The sequence below is a fragment of the Phasianus colchicus genome, chromosome 5 (genome assembly GCF_987193195.1).
Source record: "Phasianus colchicus chromosome 5, bPhaCol1.hap1.1, whole genome shotgun sequence".
Classification (NCBI taxonomy): domain Eukaryota; kingdom Metazoa; phylum Chordata; class Aves; order Galliformes; family Phasianidae; genus Phasianus; species Phasianus colchicus.
In genome coordinates, this window is record NC_143440.1 from 3447575 (window position 1) to 3469363 (window position 21789).

Sequence of the window (21789 nt, forward strand, 5' to 3'; positions counted from 1 at the left end):
GTTTTGTTGTTGGTATGGAGAGCCCTAAATCTACTCCAGATGCTACTTTGCTAGAACAAAAGCTAAGCACAGAAGAGAGCTTTAACTTGTTAGCTTTTTCAAATTAGAGGAAAATAATTCACCTGGGGGAAAGAAACTAAGCTTTTACAATTTGTTTACTATATAGTACCAGCATCAACAGATCAATAGGCTCCAGCTTTGCAGTGGAGTACTTCAGAACATACATCGATCAGACTCTCAAAAATAACATAAGATTTGTAGTAGAAAAATATTGCCTTCTATAGCGAGCAGAGAAATAATTAATACTTCTAGATGCTGTTATAGTATAATCATTTAAGTACATTAATCATAACTGTCTCAGTGCTAACTTAGGGTTTGGTTTTGTTTTGTTGTTGTTGTTATCGTTCCTTGAATTTATCTTCTGATACTATCTTATGGATAACTCTGCTAGATCTTAGGAGCGCATTTTATTATATATATCAACTGTGCCCCCTCATGAGTGGAGGTTGAATGCAACTACAATACCTGGAAGTATGTAAACATTTATTTTTTTCCACAAACCTTTTATTACAATGTAGTGGAAATACTAAGTCATAGCCTGAACCAGTAATTGAGCACCTGGTGGGCCAACCCCGGGGAGCTCAGATGCAAGCAATGGGGGTGCAGACAGGATCCACCCCTTCCTAGACCTCATAATGTGTTGGCAGTGGAGGTGAAGGAATTTTGCTGGAGATGCCTGTGTAATGAGGCTTTTTAAAAGTAAACAGCATCTTCCCCTTACTTCTGTGCTTGTAGCTGTTGTTTTTGAGTAAATTTTCACTTACTATAGCCTAGGATCTTGCTGCTCTGCTGTCGTTACTGTGTTCTCCATTGCGTCACGTACAGAGCTGGTAAACTCTATTGTCCTAATAGAAAAAGAATGCTGGTATTTGGAGTTTCCATCCTAATTTGAGACAACTGGGTGTAAAATAGTCAGGGTTTTTCATAAAACAAAAATTCCATTATTCAAGCAGTTCTACAGAGACCCATTAGAACACACAGGCCATCTCCTTCCAGAAGTAAGATTGTTCCAGATACCGTGTTAGTGGGTTTTTTTTTCTAGTCTGAATAGATTTTCATAACCTGTTTTTGACCGTTTCCTGATGCTGCAAATGTGATTATCTGATTTCTTTCAACTGGGATATGAAGACACATTCATGGGATACAAACCAAATAAAGGAAAACAAAACAAAAACATTAATATGAAAGATTGCCTGAGGAACGATATCTGATCTGAAGGGAAATTTCTTTACGACGCAAAACATAAGCATCTTCAAACACATCCCTCATTAAAATAGAATTTGGGTCTGGAATACATTGAAACTGTTTTATTTCTTTTTGCCATAGCACTTAGCTCAAGAAATGCTGCATCAAACCTAACCAAAACACAAAATTACCAAGCAGTAATTATACTGAGCCACCTCAGGTTTCCATCTCTCTTCCATTAAGTAGAACACCCCAAAGTTCTGTATTTAGTTCAAATATTTAACTGAAGCTCATGTGCTCTATCTTCATTAGACGTTTATTAATTTCTGATACGCAGGTGAGAGTTCTCTTTCCTTGAGGTATTTCAGAAAGAAGCTTCCTGAACCACCAGCCTGTGTAGTCCTAGCAAAGGCCTGACTAGGCTATTACCTAAGCTATTTTTTCTGCTTCGTTTTTAAATATTATGTTAATAAGGCTGAATTACTAACAAGCACTTTCCTTTAAGACTAGTGTGTGTGGCCAGGGAAAAACTCATAGTAAAACCCAGAGAAAAGTTGTTTCTGCTAACGAGGACCCCCGGCCCCACACAGCCACCCTTTGTCTGAGCCATCAGCAGCACCTGGTGTTGGTGAAAGCTTCAGGAGGCTGTGCTGGTGGGGATGAGGTTGGAGGGAGAGGAGCATGAGGAAGGTGCATCATGGCTGCTGATCCAACAGGTAGGCCATGTTCTGCTGGTTTTAATGCCTCGTGTGTGTTGTGCAAACGTCTGTTTGGAAGAGGGGGTTGTGTGTTTGCAGTGAGTGCGGGAAGTAGCTGTGGCATGGTTACACTGTGGTTGCTGTGAGGCGTCTGTCAGAGAAACAGAGATGTTTGTGAGGGAAAATATCTAGAAGCTTTCTGTGCATGAGGACAGGATTGCTGTTTGTCATTCCTTTAGCAGGAAGGCAGCCTGCTTTCCCCTCTGCAGTGCTGTCCTGGTGCTTTGGGTAGCCCACCTGCCATGGGAGCAGGGCTAATAGGGCAGGAGGCCATTAGCTGGGCTGTCAGCATGTGGTGAGGGCTGAGCAGGCGGCATAACCGTGGCTGTGCTTTGCACTTCGCCTCCTGGAGATGGGAAGCACACCATACTGGGATGCGTTCTGTTTGTGAGCTGTTGTTTCTGTAAATAACACTCAGGAATCAAAGGTGTTGCGGTATTTTTTTTATGTGATTTTTAATTTAGTTTTTTTTTTTTTTCATTTACTCGTGTCATTTTTCCTTTTTGACGCCGTAATTTGCTTCTTCTCCCATCCACCCCTTTCTGACGGGTAACGGCCCGAGGTTCCCCTTTAACGCGAATCAATCCGCAACGGATTGATGTCCAGCTCAGCCAATAGAAATACAAATCCCCGCCCCTGCTGGCTCGGATTGGTTCTCGTTCCGGGCGCGAGACGGGACTTGCGCTCAAATCGGCGGCGCCATGGAGGCTGTGCTGGGACAGGTGGCGGAGCTGCCCGCGCTGTTCGCCGTGTCCCGTTCCGCCCAAGTGCGGGACTGGGAGCCCCCGACCCTGGACAGGGCTCTGGATTGGGCACGCTACTTCCAGCACCTCCACGACCGCTTCCGTGGCCGGCCCCGGCTCCGGGACGCTCTGGAGCGGCGGTTGCGGCGGGGCCGGACGGACAGCCCGCTCTCCTTCCGCCACCTGGGCGGCTGCTCGGAGCTGCTGGGCCTGGCGCTGCTGGAGAACCGCGCTCTGCAGCCCGCCGCCTGCCGCCGCCTCCTGCAGCGCTTCCTGCAGGGGCAGGCTGGCCCCGACCCGGGCCGCCTGGTTCTGCTGGCCCGCAGGAAGGCCGCCTCCCGCCTTCTGGAGAGCTGCGCGCTGTCCCCTACCGAGCCGGGCCCGCGGGTGTGCGTGGAAGCGAGGCTGCTGCTGTGCCGGCTGAGGGAGGACGGGCGGGAGGCTGGGCCGGCCCTGTGTTGGCTCGGACCCGTCCTGGAGCAGCTCTCCCAGCCTCGGGCTTTTGCTGTGGTGGCGGAAGCGCTGCTGCAGGGGGATGGGGACAGCCCGGCTGGGGGGCAAGGGGGTGGAGCAGAAGCTGGAAGCGTTGCCGACCCCCTGCTTTCCTGGCTGCTGGAGGATCCGCACCGGTTTTCTGCCTGCTGTCTGCTCCTCCCGGGCACTCTTCTCGCCTCGCTAGCCGATCGCTATGCCCGGTTAAGCAGGCGTTATTTGGATCTTTTAGCCGAGTGGGGAAGTCAGTTGCTGTATGACTCGCTGCGGGGACGGTGGGTTAAAAGTCGTCCTGATGAGGCTAAATTGTGCTGGGAGGAGCTGAGGGAGCGTTTTGGCTGCCTTTGTCAGGGATCTGTGCAACTCAGGGAGCAAACCCAAGCAGCTCTGAAGCTACTGAAGGCCCGAGATGGAGACTTTCAAATCCGTGGCCTAAGTGTGTGGACTGACTTGTTGCTGGAACTGGAGAAAGACTTGAGGAAGAAGCAGAGTCCAAATGTGTGAACACCAAAGCAACACAAAACCTTATGAAATCTAGCAAATCTGACTGTTTGATATTTATTTGAAGGGTGAGAAAACTGTACCCTGCTTTAGGTTGAAAACCAAGCTCTGATAGGACTGCTGATCACACTGTTTCTGATTGCACATGAACTCTCGGGAGGGCCTGTTACTTCCTTGCATCTGTACTATTGAGTCTCTTGGTGACTGGCAATAAATGTCTTCCTTTACAGTGCTTACTACTCAGCTAACAAAACAGAGAACGTGTTTTTGGTTGGTTTTTTTTTTTAATTTTTTTTTAATAAGCTTTTGTTTTTTTATTGGCTATGAATAACAGATGATATATGGTCACGGTACTTCTGTTTTTTATTATTTTCTGTTTTTTATTATTCAAAGGGAACGATGGAGATTCAAACCTGAAAATCCCAAATGCAGGGTTGATTTAGTAGTGATTACCTTCATTAGGCTGTCTTTTCTGTTGACTTGTTCTGATCTTGTCTGTGAATTAGCCTCTAGGCCTAAAGTGAAGGTGGGGAAAAGAAAAAACTTGAAAGCTTACTGAAAAGTTCTAAAACTTGAAGGCTTTATTAGTTACCATGTTACATACTAATATGCAAATATTAAATACATTAAATTTAAATGTTTATTAAAACAGCAGTAAGATGTAGGATATTCTGCTGTGTTTTTCTTCCTTTTCCCATGATCTGTTACATTAAATGCATTCATTTTGTGAAACAATAGTGAGTGGTATAACAAACTTTTTAAATAAAGTCCAAGGATTATCTTTTGTTGAGTCTGTTTCTGTTGACAAAACTCAAATGGGTAAAAAAAGTACTGGGCCACCATGACTTAAAACCAAGTACTGTACTGCAGAATTAATGGGATCTTGTCTACTTAGCTCTGTAAGCTAGAATTACCAGTGTAAGCAGAATAATAAGATACAATACTCAGTGAAGGTGGGAAATGCAAATAGTGTAAAAAGTTCATCTTTAGCCTCACGTGTGGGGGATTTGTCAAATAGTGCAGTGCGTATTCAGATAGGTTTGAGATGAGTTGAGAAAACTTTTCTATTGTTGCTAAAATGTCTTTTGGGGAAGGGATAGAAGGTGACTTGATTCTGATTGTAAGCTTAACTATATGTATTTGTTAACTTATTGGCACTAATTTGAGTAACGTTCTGTGCTACAAAATAAACATGTATAACAGTGGCAAAATTCAAGGAGGAGTGATCTCATGACTTTGAAATGGAAACAAAGAATACAAGGAGATCAATGCTGTTTACTTGGAAGATGAAATAGTGCCTATTTTGATTTGTATGGACATAAAGACATGGGTTATAAGTACTTAGACCTCTCTATGAAGCAAAATTGTTACTCAAGAGTAAAATACTTAGAAGGATACATTGCTCTTCTATCAAAAGTATAACTGTTTTCTTTGGATTTCTTGCTATGGCATGTCAGTGAGGCTATGAAGTTGTGGAGATCTGCAGGTAAAATTATTCTAACAGTTGCAGCTGTGGCAGTCATTGTTTTGCTGTCTTAAATGGGGTTGTTTTGGCACTTGTGATGCTGGTCAGTCTCAAAAGAGAGCACCGTGGTAGGGGACCCCAGGGTTGAGTCAGTATTTCTGTAGTAATGAAAGGAATATGAACTACAAGCATTTAAAACTGCTCAGAGTATAAAGTATGAAGTTTGAAGTTGTTGTCTAGCCACAGGTCCCTGTGTTATGTAGTTTTGGCATTTTGCATGGAAACTCTGCACTTGAGCATTACTTCTAACGCTTTTAACAGGCATAGGGCTTTCTGTCTGTTAAAATACTTCTTGCTATCAGACGTTCCTAGTGAATGATATACCCAAAGATACTGGTCAGTCATTCCCTTTTGCCCCTGATATATGTCAAATATGAAAAGAAAATGTTGTGGTAATGTTATAAGTGTTATAGTAACAAAACAAAACTTACCAATGTTCATTCTTCATAGAGATTAATAGGAAAAGTTGGGTAAGGAACTCCTGGTATTCCCTTTCTTACTGCAGGAAAATTGCTCTTTAACTACTTGTTCCCAAGTACCTAGGTCTCTATGACTGAGGAGCATCTTGTTTTTGCTGGTCAAGATATATTTCTTAGTATTCTCAAGATGGCTAGAAGTTGAGACTTTTAGTGACTTCTAGCTATTTCACGTCTAATTCAACTGCTGATAGGGAGTTTTTGCTCTGTTTCAACTCTTACTCTTTGTAAAACTTTTCTCTTATAAAATGCAGTTTGTAAAGGCAGGTGTCTTCCTTCAGAATAATTTAGCATTGCAGCAGCTCTTAATAGCTAAAATAGTGGTAACAGATACTTTGGTGATACCATTGAGAAAATAATTCTGGAGGGGGAGGCAAGAGATTTAACTGAACAACTGGCAGCATCATTTTGATTTGTGCCTTTATTGGCCATTTTAGACCATAGTTGATTTTAAATTCTGTCCTTACAGGAAACTTGAATAGTTTAAGGTAGTCTACCTTCAATGAAGCTGAAGCACCTGGATATAGCAATTTCACAGGAATGTTCCAATCTGTCCCAGATACACTATAAAGAGGTGCCAGATCCACGGTTACTGAGTTTCAAAATCCAAATGGCACTTATTGAAATAAATACGTCAGTTCACATCCCCTGTTATTTCAGCATGCTTGTTGAGTTTGCCAGCTAACCATGCAACAAAAGACACACAATTAAATTTCTGGGGGAGCTCCTTTTTTAATAACAGCCTAAACAGGAAAGGAAAAAGTGTGAAGTTTGTGATCTCCTCCCTCTGTGTTTGCACGTCATACTTGTAGGCCGAGGCTTGCAGCCAAAAATTTGCAAAATCTTGACTTAAACAATCTGAGCTGTTGTGGGAAGTAAGATATTAGAAATGACAGACAGCAGTCTCTTCCTTGCCACCTCTTTTTTTACTAACAAGGAGAAACAGGTCTGTACTATTGTCTATATTAAAGTGGCAGAAGAAACTTGCAATAAAAAGATAAATCAAAATCAGATTGTAAACTTTTTATTTCTGTCAAATGGAAAATTTAAAGCTATTCTTTATTTTTCATTATGAGTTTGGATGACCCATCACATAGTGCAAGTGTGTATGCAGAACAGATTGAAGAGGCACAGCTAGCATGGGAATCATGATGTTGAGGTTCTTTTTAGACAGAGCAATGGGGGGAAAAAAAGTAAAATTCAAGTGAAGATGCTGAGAGAAGAAAGAGAACTGTTCCCTTGTGAAGATCCTGGAGAAATGGTAAATTTGCCCTTCACCAAAATGGAGTGGCTTTACTACCTCTGGGGACAGCATGCAGTCTGTGAATATCATGATTCACATAAAATAGAAGTTGCTTGATTCAGTGTTGGCTGCTCTGGTAAAGCACTCAGCTTCTGCCTTCCCTGATGACTGCTGTGGGTCAGTGGTTTAACAGGATGGAGTATTACAGTAGTGAATGAGGGGGAAAAGAAGAGTATGTGCAGTCAGAAGCTGTATTTAAATGAGGTTTGTTCTCAAAGAGATGAGTGCAAAAGAACAATTTCCTATCTGCCTTGGGATAAAATAGACTCAAATCATCACAGGTACAGGCAGGAATAATAGGTTTTTATCAGTTAGTTAATAAAAACGTTTGCTCTCTGTATTGTATCTTTTTCAAGAGAAATTAAATGGTATTTTGACAAAACACATCATTTTCTTTTAGCCTGTTCTTGTGCTGTGTTTGAAATTAAGAGATGGCAGCTTGAAGACAATTGCCTTTTTGTTCTCCCTTACCTATACATCTAACTGAAAACCTTTCTGTAGCAATGAGCTAGAGCAGAAGTAAACATATCTGAGGTGTGTTTTCTTCTATTGCTGTTGAGTGCACCACCAAAAATTTTAAGCTATTTAATATATGTACTGTAGTACTGTTGTCATTCACGCACCTACACAATTTCAATTCCTTGTGTGCCATTACCTTAAGAGTTACTGAGATTATTTTCCAGGTTTGCTTATGTCCCAATGGCTTTTAGTTGCCAACTCTCTTCTTTCTCATCTAGGCATCTTTTTCTGTGCATCTTTTGAGTGACTGGCATTTGGTGTATGGAATCCTCTCAGCTACCACAGAGGGGGGTAGCAGAGCCTCTCTGCACAGATGGGCTGGGATTCTCAATCCCAAAGGAGAAGCTTAGTTTGTGGGCCACTTGTAAAGGCAGCAGATAAACAGGGAGCAAATCCCCACTCCTACAGTGCCCAGCAGGAGTTTGCAGTTGAAAAACCCTCTGCAAGTCTATTTTGTCTTTGCAATTCTTATTTTACCAGCTTTAATTTAATGTAGGATTAGGTAATAATATAAATTATATCCCTCGGCTGTCTCTATTCACAGACCTGTTTTATTAATAATATTAGGTATTCAGCTCTTAAATTCCTTTTCTCTTACATGATAAATTCCTTTAGCATCATGTGATCAATTTACTGTAACCCTTAACTAGGATATTTTACCAGAAATGATAGGAGTATGTGCTGAACAGAGGAGTATAGCAATCAAATTCTGAATTTAGTCTTGAAATGTACCTTCCTATTATATTTCTCTCCTGGGAAGCAAGTCCAGGCTGAATACTCAGACATGTGCTATGCATAGCGTATGGCTTGCAAAGAGGCTAATCCCAGCATCTGATAAAGTGTTATTTCAATTTTTTGGCAGTTGATGTGAGTCAAAGTTTCTATTTGAATGCTTTTCTAAGGCTGATTTTCCAAGAATGAGATGGTATGAACTGCTTTTACCTGCACGTTTGTATCACCATTCTTCTGGTGTGCTGGCCTTAATGACTATCTGAACAGAAAGGTGTAATGATGGTCTTGAGTTCCTGTGCATGGTCAAAATGACATCCATGGAAATGAGTCTGTAATCCAAGACTATTTGTTATGTGACCCCATTATCAGTAAAATGCACAGGGAAATGCTTGATTTTTTTTTATTTTTTTTAATGCAGAATAATTGGGATTGTTCCATGGTTTTATTCTTTTATCACAGAAGATAGTGAGTTCTTTTGAAATACTAGCACATTGGAGTGTTATTGCAACCTCTGCTCCCAATACTTACAGGCAGTAAAGTCATTAATATTTTCTAATGAATGTAAATTAGCTATTGATTTCTTCTAGGAATTAATGGAACGTGATCAAACTCTGAAATAAGTGTGGCAATGTGGTCATACACCTGCTGCTTACTGTTGTAGTGTTGCCCTTTCAGCTAGGAAAAGATGCAGTACCCTAGGGAACAGGATTTTAAATCATGCTATTGACAGTAAATTGTGTATTGTTGTCTCACATGGCCTCATTGCTCTTAACGTTGAAGTGAAAGCTCCTTAGGTGGAATGTTCATTGTTTTATAATTTGCCTTGTAAATGGTATCTCTCTGCAAGCTTAATTTTTTTTTTTTTTTTTTTTTTTTTGAGCTAGAAGCAGTGTAGGAAGAACTGAATTTGTTGATAATCTAGGACTTAGTCACCTGCTAGTTCTGGCCCAGGCTTTCAAAAAAAAATCCAGACAAATATGTGAAGCTCTCTTCCATCTACAGAATATAACACCAGTGGGTTTTTTTTTCCTACCAAAGCAGTTATTTTTGTAATGAAAGTGTTGGCTGTGCTCCTGATAACATGCTTAACATTCTGCTGAGTTGGAAAATTTGGTGGGATTGGAGAAAATGTTCTACATGAAGCTAGCAGTCTCAAACTATGTAGGTATGTTCAGGGGTTGGAAGTGATAAGCAAGAAAATGGTGTGATTTAATCTGTGTCTTGGGATCTTCAGTGTCAAACAGAGTCGCAGAATAGCTTGGGATGGAAAGGACCTCAAGATCATGAATCTCCAACCCCCCCTACCACATACAGGACTGCCAACCTCTGCATTTAATACTAGATCAGGCTGCCCAGGGCCCCATCCAACCTGGCCGTGTCATTCTAGAGCAATGTAAACACTTCCTTTAACCAGCTGGCAATGCCATGCTTGATGTGACTCAATGTACAGTTGGCCTTCCTGGTTGTTTGGACATGCTGTCAACTCGTGTTTCTGTCAATCAGTGCCCCAAATCTCTAGCACTTTAGTCTGTATGAATTCCCAGATGCAGAGTCTGGCACTTGTTCTTGCTAAGCTTCGTGATTGCCCAGTCTTCTAATTTGCCTAGATCTCTCTGCAAGGCCTTTCCAACCATTGATGGAGTCATCAGCTCCTCCCAGTTTTGTGTTGTCAGCAAACTTATTCAGAAATAGCTTCTAGTCCTACAACCAAGATATCAAACATGGTGCAGAAAATGATTCTATAATTTAGAGAGAAAATTCCTTGCTTCTGCTAGAGTAGTCAAGTAAATACTTCCCCCTATTTTAAAATTAATTATCATAATTATTTACTGTGAGAGCCAAAGCTTAAATGTACCTTTCAAATGGGTCTTTTTTGTCTTGTCAGCAAAAAAAAAATGCAGATGAGGTCTGACAGCAGTGAGTTACAGCTTGAAATGCTTGCATTCAGTTTTCTGTAATGGTAAGATTATCAACCTATGCTTTATCAACACTTTTTCTGCCTTTCTTTGCTCATCTTCTATCTTTCACAGAGATTCAGTTTCTTCATGTCTTCCTAAAATATCTTTTTTTTCTTTTTCTTTCAACGAATGACTTCTATCTAAAAATAGGAAAGTGAAATCCTATGGCTTGCATAGATGAGAAATACAAAAGAAGGAACAACTCGTTACACTGGTTATGTGTGGGATTCTGGGTACTCTGCACCTTGCTGAGGGTTTGTATGGCTGTTCTCAATTCTTTGTTTCAGAATTAACTAAAACCCTGAAATGTACTATGGCGTGATACTGCTGATGGAGGGACACTGCCATGTGAATGACACACTAGATCTCACTGCATTTGGCGTATCGTTCACTGCACTCTAACAGCGCCATGTGGTGTGAACTGTTGTCCTTCTGGCTTTTCTGCTGTTACCCAATTCATGTTCCCTGTTACCTGTCCAAAACCTGGTTAATTTGCACAGCAGAGCATCTCTCTGTACTTGTAGGCACTGTGCTGCTGCATGCTTTTTCCCACTGTAGAATTTTATATCCTGCTATTTGTTACACCGTGTGCTCATCTTGCAGCAGTGCATGTGGCTCATAATGACTAGAGCTGCAGTTCTGATATTTTTTGAAGGACTGCTTATTACTACTGGCATTGATCCACTGAAACTGAGAAAATGAGTTTTGTCTTAATGCAGCTTAGTGCAGCTTTACTTTCCATGCAACTGGACTCCTGCTGCTGACTGTAATTATGCAAGACCTAGCCCAAATTTTTGTGATAAATGTAACAGACATAACAACCAGCGAAGCAGAAAGAAATTCTGCCCTTGTGAATGCCTGCACAGATAAGTATGTAGGGCAGGAGCTGCTATGTAGAGAATATGTGAAATATGAAAAAATGATTGCTTCTGTTAGGTAACGGAGAAAAGCTTCATAAGCTGTAATGCTGGTAACACTGAATTCTTATCTTCACACTTTCCATCTTGGTCAAATTTTCTGAAACTTTCTTTGTCCCATGACTTTCTGGATATGACATGTTTTGTACCTTTTCAATTTGGGAAGGGGAAAAATGGCACAAATCATTCTTGTCTGTATTCTTAGTAATGTCAAAAACACATTTTGGTGACACTGCCAATTGAAGTCTGTGGCTGAAAGCATGAAATAAATAGCAGAAGACCAACAGGAACAATTTACAGAAGGTGCATTGTGCAAACATACACTTACAGGCTCCACTAGCCATTGGACATATGGTTGGTTTTTGAGTTACTACAGTAACTTAAGCCAAGAGTGAGCATGCACTATCCACTAATTACAACAGGAAAACACTGGACCCTATGCACTGCACTGACAAATTGCTCCCAGTGGTCTCTAAGCTATTTCACTGTTGTCATTACAGCCTCTAGCAAAAGCAGGATATTTGAAAAGAGTATGGTCTCTGCAACTTATTAAAGATATATCCCTATTTATAGTCCAGTTCCACGAATAGAAAATTCCAACAGAAGTACATTTGCTGTAGAAATTTTGGAATATGGAGCTTTTAAAGGCAGTCGTTTCATTTATGGGCCAGGTATTTAGGGAAAAAAAAAAAAAGCAATTAAAGCCACCTTGCTCATTAACCTTTCAGTTCCTCATAGAGCACTCTAAGCACAGGACAGTGATGTTCTGGTGAAATGGGCATCTATTATGTGTGGATACTGTGCTACAGTGCAGGCTCCAAATGCTTGCATGTAGTTCTGTTCTACTGTGGTTGTGCTGGTGAGATGATTTGAACTCTTCAGCTCTTGGAATCCCATCATCTTTTGCTGTGGGACTTATTCCTTTATACCTTTGTAAAACAAATACAAGTAGCAGAACTATCTGGCATAACAGCAGTACTGTGGTTATTACTAGCTCACAGTGAGTGAGAAAATAAAAAATGGAGTAGAAATTAAAGATAATGATTTATGTCACATAGCTTTTAATGTTTGCATTATAATTTGGAAGAAATGACAATGTGGTATTATCTATCACAGTTTGAGCAGGAGCAACACGAGTCACCAAATCATTACTTGTTTTATAAAATATGTGAAGTGGAGCCTAAAACTGTATTGTATGCAGTTGGCCCAAGAAAGGAGTTAGCTGAATCTGATATTTTGAAACGTGTATGTTTGCAGAAGAGGTGCTTCTAAAGTACTGTATATCTAAAGGCTAATTAGAACTAGTGTGTGCTGTGGGGACTAAGTCTAAACATTCATCTTTCATTTCCTTCTAACAGCAGTTAGATAACAGACAAAAGGCATTAAATGTGGAAGACTTTTGCTGTCCTTTAGTTACAGGAAAACAACCCAAATACTGGATAAAGGTTTTTCTCCTTTAGCCTTCATAAAGGCACATCCAAATACATCTAAAATACAAAGGCTCTTAAAATGCAAAGTTTTTCATCTTCTTGGCAACTGTGACATGCAACCCTGACACCTGATGAATCCACGTCACTACAAAAGCCTTAGGTACAGTGGAGTTTTGCTCTTTCTACTGAAGATCTTCAGTACTTGGTGAATGCTGCACAAGTGTTTGAGGTAAAAAGTTCAACTTTTTGCTCAAGATCTGAAAGGAACTTCTTTTTTCTTTTTTCTCAACAAGATTAGAAGAGCCCTTTGGTCTTCATTTTTCTCTGTGCTTCGCTTCATGACACATTTTGCAGGGGAAATTGTCACTTCAGAGGCTGGGAAGTTTCTGATTCTTTTTCTCTTCCTCCACATCTGCTGTGTGAAACTGCGGGGCTTATTCAGAACTGCAGTGGCTTGGTCCCACTAAAACAACTGACCTGAAGGGGGGATTGGGGTGTCCCTGAAACATAATGGCAAAAATAGTATTATTGCATTTGTAGTTTGAAGATTAAAAAATATTTACGAAACATCTATCTGGTAACTTGCAAATCTCTTAATGAAAGTCAGTTCTAAACAAAGCGTTAGCATTACAGAGGTCTGTGGAGCTAGTGAGGGAGAAGGACAAATACAGAGGGATCAGATGGCTTGTGCAGAGTGCTGTGGCGAGTCGGTGGCAGCTGGCAGCTCTGCAGCTGTTTATATTCTGTGGTCTCATCACAAATCTGCCCTTATTTAATTATGAAAGCAGGCTGCTCTGAAGATTTCACTGCAGTTCTAAGGCAACTTTTAAGCAAAAGCAAATAGCTGTTTTGCGTTACCTACAAAATCGTTTGTTATGTGCTCTGTTGTAAACTTCACACAGACCAATTTCTTATTCATCTGGTACTTCTATGATAAAAAGTAATTGACTTCATATGTAGCAAATGGAAAATAGTAGCTTTTTTTTACCACGGTGAGATGCTGAAATCTAAATGAATGATGAAGCCTTTAGAATTAGTGGTGCATTACTCCAGTGAACTGAGAGAATGACCTGCCCTGCAGGAGCAGGGGAAAGTAATAATGTTTGTGTCCCATCTGTCAGGAAGGTGTAGGAGACATTTCTTGTTACATAATGGCTGTCCCATTCCTTGAAATATTGTGGGGATTAGAAAATACCTTACTTAATTTATGTATGCCATCTCTATTCCAAAACCATACATTATGGTTCCCACTAACAGACTGCACTGACCATCTGAACCATACGTATGGTTTATGCAGGTAACATAATACTTTCAAATTATATTTTCTGTGAGCCAATAAAATTAGTATGGGAGTGATTATGCAATGGCCTCATAACAGCTAAACTAACAAATGGTTTAAAATACATCTCTCCTAATTTTTCATGGGGCAGTCATTGAATTTCACTTTTGTCCCCCTTAGCTTTACTAATGAAACACAGCATTAGAAACCAACTCAATTACTAGCAAAAATGCCAGTGCTCTCAGGCATATATGGAATTCCATTCTTTTATGTCCTATCCTAGAAACTTGCACTTGAGAACTTAAGGGCAGAGTTTTCAATGGATCTGCTTTAGTATTGCTATGCAAGCTACAGCTGCTCAGCATCAGGCTTCAGAGCAAGAAAAGATGATCATTTTAGATATATTTCCTGTGATGGCATATTATTATTCCATCAGTTTTTTCTCTATATTGGCAGCCTAGTTTTTTCCAAATACCTTCACTGCTTCACTTCCAAAACAATTACCGGGTCATTTCATTCTGTCAATGCTTTATTTCTTTCTTTTGGTTTTCTTTGGTTTTCTTTCTTTGTTTGAAAGTCTTGCTTGTCCAAAATCACTGCCACTATTTGACTTCTTGGAAGCATGTTACCAAGAGCTATAAATCTCCGCAAGGCTCTGTAGAAGAGGACAAGAGGGCTGATTGTTTCTGCAGCGCTGGGGCTGTCTGTGCCTGTCCCTGGGGAACCAAAGGCAGGGCTATGGTGGTGGGGAGGCTGCATGTGCAGCCTAGCTCCCCTCCTGCTCCTGAGGACGTGATCGGTGCTGGCCATCAGCTTTGCTTCCATGGGCTTGTCAATACTGCTTAAAAAAAAAAGAAAAAGAAAGAAAAAAAGGAAAAAAGAAAAGGTAACCTGGCCTCTCCCTTGGAGGGGGGAGGCCAAGTGTTTGTATGGTCATGTTAAGTGGGTGAGGCCCTCCTAGCCCAGCACATGTGAGCTTTAACTTGAATCATTTCCCATTCTGGTTCACCTTATTGCTTGAGCCTGTGTGCGCTGGAGTAAAGGCAGGGGATAAATGTGTAAGGGCATGTGGCTGGGGAAGTAACATGCAACTGTTACTTCTGGTGGCATTAGTATTCCTTGCTTTCTTTTAAGAGCATTCTTTGGTGTGTGTTTCTTTTTATTTCAAACCAAGTGATTAAGAAATGGCTAGACATCTTTGCTTTGGTGAAAAGTGTTGGAGAGAAATGGAGTTTTCCTTAATTCTGTCATGCTGCAAAAGTACACAAACAGAGCTACTTTAATTATTCATGTAGTCATTACAAATGTGGTAAGCTGAAAAACTAAACAGATTTCAAACAGAATAATTGGAAAAAGTGTGTTACTGCTTTCAGTTCAGTTGAGTCCTTTTCTAAATACTATTTATTAATTTAGAAAACCATTTATCTTCCATTTAGAATAAATTCTTAGTATACGAGATGACTTGTTCAGTACAAGAGATAATAAATAAAAGAAGACATCCTAATCCAGCAAAGATCTACTTTTATTTCCCATAATTTGAGCAGTGGAACTGCTTGGGACCCAATGCATTCATCTGCTGACACTCTCAGAATTGGCACATTAATACACTTCTGATTTGATTTCTGATCAGATTTAGAATCATAGAATTGCTCATTTTGGAAAAGACCTTCAAGATCATTAAGTCCATTGTATTTGTATTATATGACTGAAATTCTGCTAGTCATAACCTGATGAAAGTGAAGGCTTCCTGCCTTTATTATTGTGAATCTACCATAGAGTTCAATAGCACTAGATGCCTGCTGATAAATGTCCAACTGATTAAGCTTTCCATCACACCTACACACGTACACAATTCTTAAGTAGCTGGAATTGGAAACATTTTCCATGCTGTAGAATCAGTTGGTAGTTGCTGTCAGCAACAGCATATTTATTCTGTATGCTTCTACAACAACCATTGTTCTTCAGAAGAGATATCTGACAAAAAAGGTTAAAATCAATTCTGCACAAACAACACAAACAAGAGTAGTTTCATTATTTTACATCAAATATCTACAAGATGTCAAACCAGTGCTATATTCAACAGCTCACACTACTTGATTATCTGAAGTACCTGAGCATTAACTTACAGATTTATTAATTTACTTTTAGCATTTGCTGTAACTGATGCATATTTTGCCTTCCTATCACCTGCATTCTTAATACCAGGAGTTATTAGAAATAGAGATGTGAGGGCAATGCTGTAGGAATATAATGTCATTTCACTGATATGTGAAAGTTCCTTCAGAAACATAGGGCCATTTTCATCGATTTCTGTGCTTCAGCTTCTTGACTATTCCTTCACAAAAACAGCCTCAGGTTTTTTGTTGTATTTTCATGTTGACTATTTGTGTGCTGCCCTGAATGCTAGTAAATCTTCTGAAGTCAGGAGGTGGGGTCTTTCCTTCTGGTGTTATAGATCTTTACTTATAGGGGATATCTCATAAATATTGGTTCTGAAGAAAGTAATTCCTGAATAACTGATGTTTTAATGAAAGGAAATACAGTGCATGAACCTTGCTTCTCTGCCATCTCTGGGTGTAGAGCAGTGCAGCAGGAACTTAGTTGTTCAGTCTTCTGAGCCCAATTACAGCAAGAAACTGAGCAAGATATAGGGCTGCCCAGGTGTTATCTAAACCTGACTGCATTGCAGGTTTGGGTTTTCTTTCCATGCTCTGTGTTCTGGCGTATTACTGTACTCTTTCTGCCACAACAAATGAGGAACTTCCCAGGTGAGAACATCTCAATGAAACCAGATTTACTTGGAGCCAAGTTGCATTCCTACCTCAAATTCTGTTCTAAAATACCTTGATTGAAGTAACTGTGCTCTCTGCAATCAGAGGCACAAGCACAGAAGACTATCCCATCTAGTTAATTTTGCAGTTTCACTAATGAAAGTTAATTTTACAGTCACCCTAACAAAAGTGTGTGTTATCAGATATGGCAAGTGTAATGTGTTGATGAAAACACCCATGAGTAGATGCAGGGCTATTTCAGAAGCAAGCTTTGTTGTCAGGTGGCTGGTGCAGTTCCTATGTGGCAGGATCTTTGGCAAGAGGGCTTTCCTTTCTCAGCATGGGGACAAAGGCAGTTGAATCTCCTGGGTATTGTGACCTCGAGAATCCTAGGGATGTGAAGGGCTGAATCAGATGAGAGGAGATTCCATGGCCACCATGGCCAGCATGTTTAAGTTACACCTTCCTTTAAAAATTTTTTTTGTCTTCTTTAATTGCAAGCAATAGTTTTCCATCATTCTCACACTTGTTCTCTTTCTCATCCATTTGATTGCTGCAGTGTGTTAAACTTTCCCTTTCCTTTCATGGACAAGCCACCCTCTAAAGATTGGATTTAGATTTTTTTTTTAAAGGAGCTAATGTCTAGCTGTAATGGAATGAGCAGGATGACATTTTAAAGAAAGCCAATTTCTTTCTACCTTTTGTTGTAAGGCTGAAATTAATCTTTTGCAAAAGACAACATATTATATTCACACCTCATTCTCAGTTAAAAGCATTTAAGCTACAATTAAAGCAAGATTTTATGTGGCATCTTAGTGTTAAACCATTCTTAAAAGACCAGTTTAATTATTTAACAAATGCATAGATTTTGTTGCATGCTTTTAGCTTTTCACACTTAAATTATTTAGGTTCTTTCACATATTTGAATATATCCTCTTTTAATATTGTAACTGAGCTTTCTTCTGTTTTATGTTGACTTTAGTCACTATAATAAATTCTTCTCTATTTTCTTTCTTTGCCTTTTCTTCCCAGAATGGACTTCTATCTATTTAAATTAAGAATAAGGCAGCATGTAAATCAATCTCCAAATGTTTTCACTTTCTTGCTATTCTGCTCTTTACATAGAAAGCAATTATTGGCACAGTATTTGTTGAGCATACATGCATGCAAATGTGATCTGATATAGCCAGCACAGCTTCACCAAGGGCAGATTGTGCCTGACCAATCTGGTGGCCTTTGATGATGGAGTAAATGCATAGGTGGACAAAGCAAGGGCAACTGATGTCATCTACCTGAACTATGCAAAGCCTTTGACATGGTCTTGCACCACATCCTTATCTCTAATTCAGAGAAATACGGATTGAAGGCTGGATGGATAAAAAAAAATGGTTGGATGATTGCAGCCAATGGGTTGTGGTCAATGGCTTTATGTCCAGGTGAACATATGGTGTATCTCACTGGCCTTGGAATTAGTGCTCTTCAACATCTTTATCAATTACTTAGACAGTAGTATCTTGTCTATTTTCAGCAGGTTTGCTGATGACATCAACATGAGTGGTGTAGCTGATGCAATAGAAGGGAGGGACACCATCTAGAGGGACATGGATAGGCTCAAAAAGTTGGCGCATGAGAAGCTAATGAGGTTTAACAAATCCAAGTTTGAGTTGTTGCACTTGGGCCAGTGCAATCCCAGCTATGTGTACAGACTGAGAGAAGAAGGCCTTGAGAGAGGTGTTCAAGGCCATGTGGAATGGAGCCTTGGGCAGCTTGAGCTGATGGGAGGCAACCCTGACCATGGCAGGGGGAGCTGGAACTGGATGGTCTTTAAGGTCTTTTCCAACCCAAGCCATTATGTGATTCAAATACACTTACTGCACACAAAGTATGCATAACATGGAATAAAATGTCTTCATTGCTTTTCATAAACTTCTGTATCCACAGTTGGTACACTGTGACTAAGAGTCAATTTTCTGCATTTATAGTTAGGAATATAGCCAATTCAGGATATATTTCATCCAAGAAAAAAAAAGGAGTGAAGTAATTGAGTTAAGCTGGACAGAACATGAAAGCAAAGTTTCTGTTCTAATCTTTAGGAGGACCACGTTTACGTAGCATAAGTGAGTGGCAAAGTCATTTTACTGAAAGTCCTTGTGCCGTAAGAGAGGCTGTTCTTTACTGATTGAGACACTCAGCAGTTATCATAAGCAAAAATCTTTGTCAGCCCAATAAAACCAAGACAATGAACTCAATAAAAGTTAACTTTAGATTATCCTTTTTTCCTTCCTTAATATTTTAATCTTTCCATTCATGTCATTCGAGTTGCAATAGCATTGGTATCTCCTAGCCAGCCTCAAGGTCCCAGCTGTGTTGCAATGGGAGATGAAAGGAGCACCATTTTTCAAAATGCTTTTGCTTTAGGTAACTGTGGATATTCTCGATCATCTTTTAGAAACACGGCCATGAGCTTAGCAGCCTTTTGGTAAGATGTATCAGCTCAGCCTGTGCACCAGGCTAGTGGCAGTGGTGCCTGTCCCCTGGGAAGCAAACTGCAGCTTCAGGTAAAGATGCTGTGGTGGCAGAGCTGCCGTGGGTCACAGGGTCAGACCTGCTGGCTCACTCATCAGACCCTGAGGAAGCTGTGTATGGTGAGTATGAAAGCAAGAAAATAAATGAGGGTTTGTACCATAATAATTTCAGTCCCCTACACCAACATACCTACAGCTAAGGAGTCTTAAAGTGGAAATTTACTAGGTGGCTCATGATATAGTTATTACCAGCCACCATAGAAATCTTTAGGGCATTTAATTATTATTTTAGTATTCGTTATTTCGGTGACAAATGAAAATTGAGCTCTGTTAAATGTCATTCTGTTTCCTTGGGGTCTTCACCAAGAACAGTAATTTGTCTTTTTTTCCCATTTCTTTCTGTAAACCCCATGATGAATTCAGATGTTCACATTCATTAATTAAAATGTTTCTCTCTCTGCTTATTTTAACATGACACGCAGCCTCGATTACCTTTTGCCTGAACATGTTTTGGAAGATTAATTGTTCAGCTTTTGTAAGGTTATTCTCTAAAATGATTTCAGTGGCAAAGTCTTGCTTCTAAAATATCATTCCATTGTAATCTTAATAAAAAATGGGAGGAAAAAAAAAAAGCCTTTGCAATGTGTAGGCTCTCTCTGTAACATAACAAGAAGGTGGAAGCAGGAAAAAAGCCTGCAGTTTGCACGCTTTCCTGTCAGTGGTGATGGATGAAGCTGGGCAGTAGTAGGGTGCAATGTGGAAGAGATATACTAACAGTGGGGAGCACTGTTCTGTTTTAAATCCTCCTGCTTTGCTGGCAGGAGCTCTCTGGAGGTCTGTTCTCATGAGCATACTTGAAAATGTTGGTTTTGAAATCTGTATTTGAAAAGTTTGCATTTTTTAAAATAGTGATTTGAAAATCGGTATGGCTTTTTAAGCTAATGAAGATTCATGCCCTTGTTTAGATGCTCTAGAACAGCAAGTTTTTTCCCTGTTTGTGGAGAACCAAGAGGCATTCAGCAGTGATGAGGAGGCAGAAAGGCTGCTGGAAGGCTGCAAGATGCCCTGGAGCAGGGGAGAATCCACATGGTGAGAACATCTTGGATCCTCACCTGCCTACAGGGACGCAGGTTATTTTAGGTGTGCTTCTTATTCAAGTAATATTTTCCTTTAATTGCAATATGTCAGTACTTTCTGTACGTATTTACATGGAGATAGGGAAGTATATAGAATTCTAATATTAATTAATAATCTGAACTGTTCTATGCTTGAAAAATATTTTTCAATTTGCAAGGCATTTAACTACTAGCAGGGCAAATATAGCAACATAATGGTTTGAAATAAACTTGCCGAATCTTTAGGAGCAAAGAGTTTCTTAATGTCTCAATTTCTGCTCACAAGGACTCTTGCAATTGCTGGGTGAGCATCCAGGATAACCTGCAGGCTGGAAGTGCTGGCGTGGTAGTGCTGGAGCAGCTGGTCCTGCAGCAGATGGAGCTGAGCAAGAAGCTGTGCCATCAGCATGCTCTGCTCCTGGGTGAGATAAGCAGCTCTGCAGTCCTGAAAGAGTGCTTTGCTGCACTGTTGAGGAAGCCAGAGTGCCTGGTGGTGATCATTCCTGAGCAAAGTGAGAACCAGTTCAGAGTGGCTGATTCCTCTTACTCACACCAGTGGAATCCTCTGCATTTTTGAGCCATCTGTCTTTGCTTTTCAGGTTCTGAGAGCTCTCTAAATGCACGTTTAGTTGGTGCTTTATACTTTTTGAATTCCTCTCAAATTTCTAAAATGGTAGATCATGAGATTCTATTCTTATGGATTTTATCAATTGAGTTGTGGGACTCAAGATTGTTTCATGTCTGCAATAGAAAAATAAAGCATTTCCTCAGTTCTGATCCAAACCCTTAGCTTCCCACTGCTGCTGGCAGAATGGGAGGCTTTTTTTTTTCTTTCCACGTTGCTGCCTTAGTATCTGGGTGCCATAATGTAACAGGCCTTTTGGGTGCTCCTGGAATGTTTTCTCTCTTCTGTTTATGGGCAGCCTTGATGAGAAGGCTTTGGCAGTAGGCAGCTATTGTAAATGGGCTTGAGATCAGAATTTTGGAGTGCTTCAGAAGGGCCTGTCCTGCTGGGATGCAAACCAGTGTGAAACGATTGGAGAACTTCCAAACCAATATAGAGTAGAGATGTGTCCGTAAGAATGTTATAAACAAAGACCTAATGAGCATTGAACTTTATATGCTATCAATATCGATAATAGAGTGCACATTGTCACAGAAGATGTGCTGTGCAGATGTTGCTTACTTCAGTGCAGATGAATTAAGTTTAGCAGGAGCTTTAGCTCCACAAAGCCCACTGTGAGCAAGCCATAGATTACAGCTACAGGAAGAAAGAGGCCTTCACCTGCTGTAAAACAGTCCCTGCTGTGGCAAACCAGCTAGGCTACAGAAATGATAACTCGCTATCTAGCCTAGTAAAGGTTTAAAGCAGTTTCTTTATTTTATTTTATTTTATTTTATTTTATTTTTCTCATATAATGCAAATTTTTAATGCAGAATTTTGTCTGATTTTACTTGTGAATGATGAACTCATCTGCAATGTTCTCCACCCGTGGAAGT

General features: G+C 40.2%; 1 protein-coding gene and 1 long non-coding RNA gene across 2 annotated transcripts; both read left to right on the forward strand.

The window, feature by feature from the left end:
- The first annotated feature begins 1775 nt into the window (after nucleotides 1-1775).
- On the forward strand, nucleotides 1776-20940 carry LOC149917661 (uncharacterized). Its single transcript, XR_016466601.1, has 3 exons — nucleotides 1776-1961; nucleotides 20140-20314; nucleotides 20576-20940. It is a non-coding gene; the product is annotated as an uncharacterized LOC149917661 (long non-coding RNA).
- On the forward strand, nucleotides 2667-4523 carry FANCF (FA complementation group F). Its single transcript, XM_031607207.2, has one exon. It carries the CDS (start codon nucleotides 2705-2707, stop codon nucleotides 3740-3742), a length of 1038 nt encoding a protein of 345 aa, XP_031463067.2. The 5' UTR covers nucleotides 2667-2704; the 3' UTR covers nucleotides 3743-4523.
- Nucleotides 20941-21789: the final 849 nt, after the last annotated feature.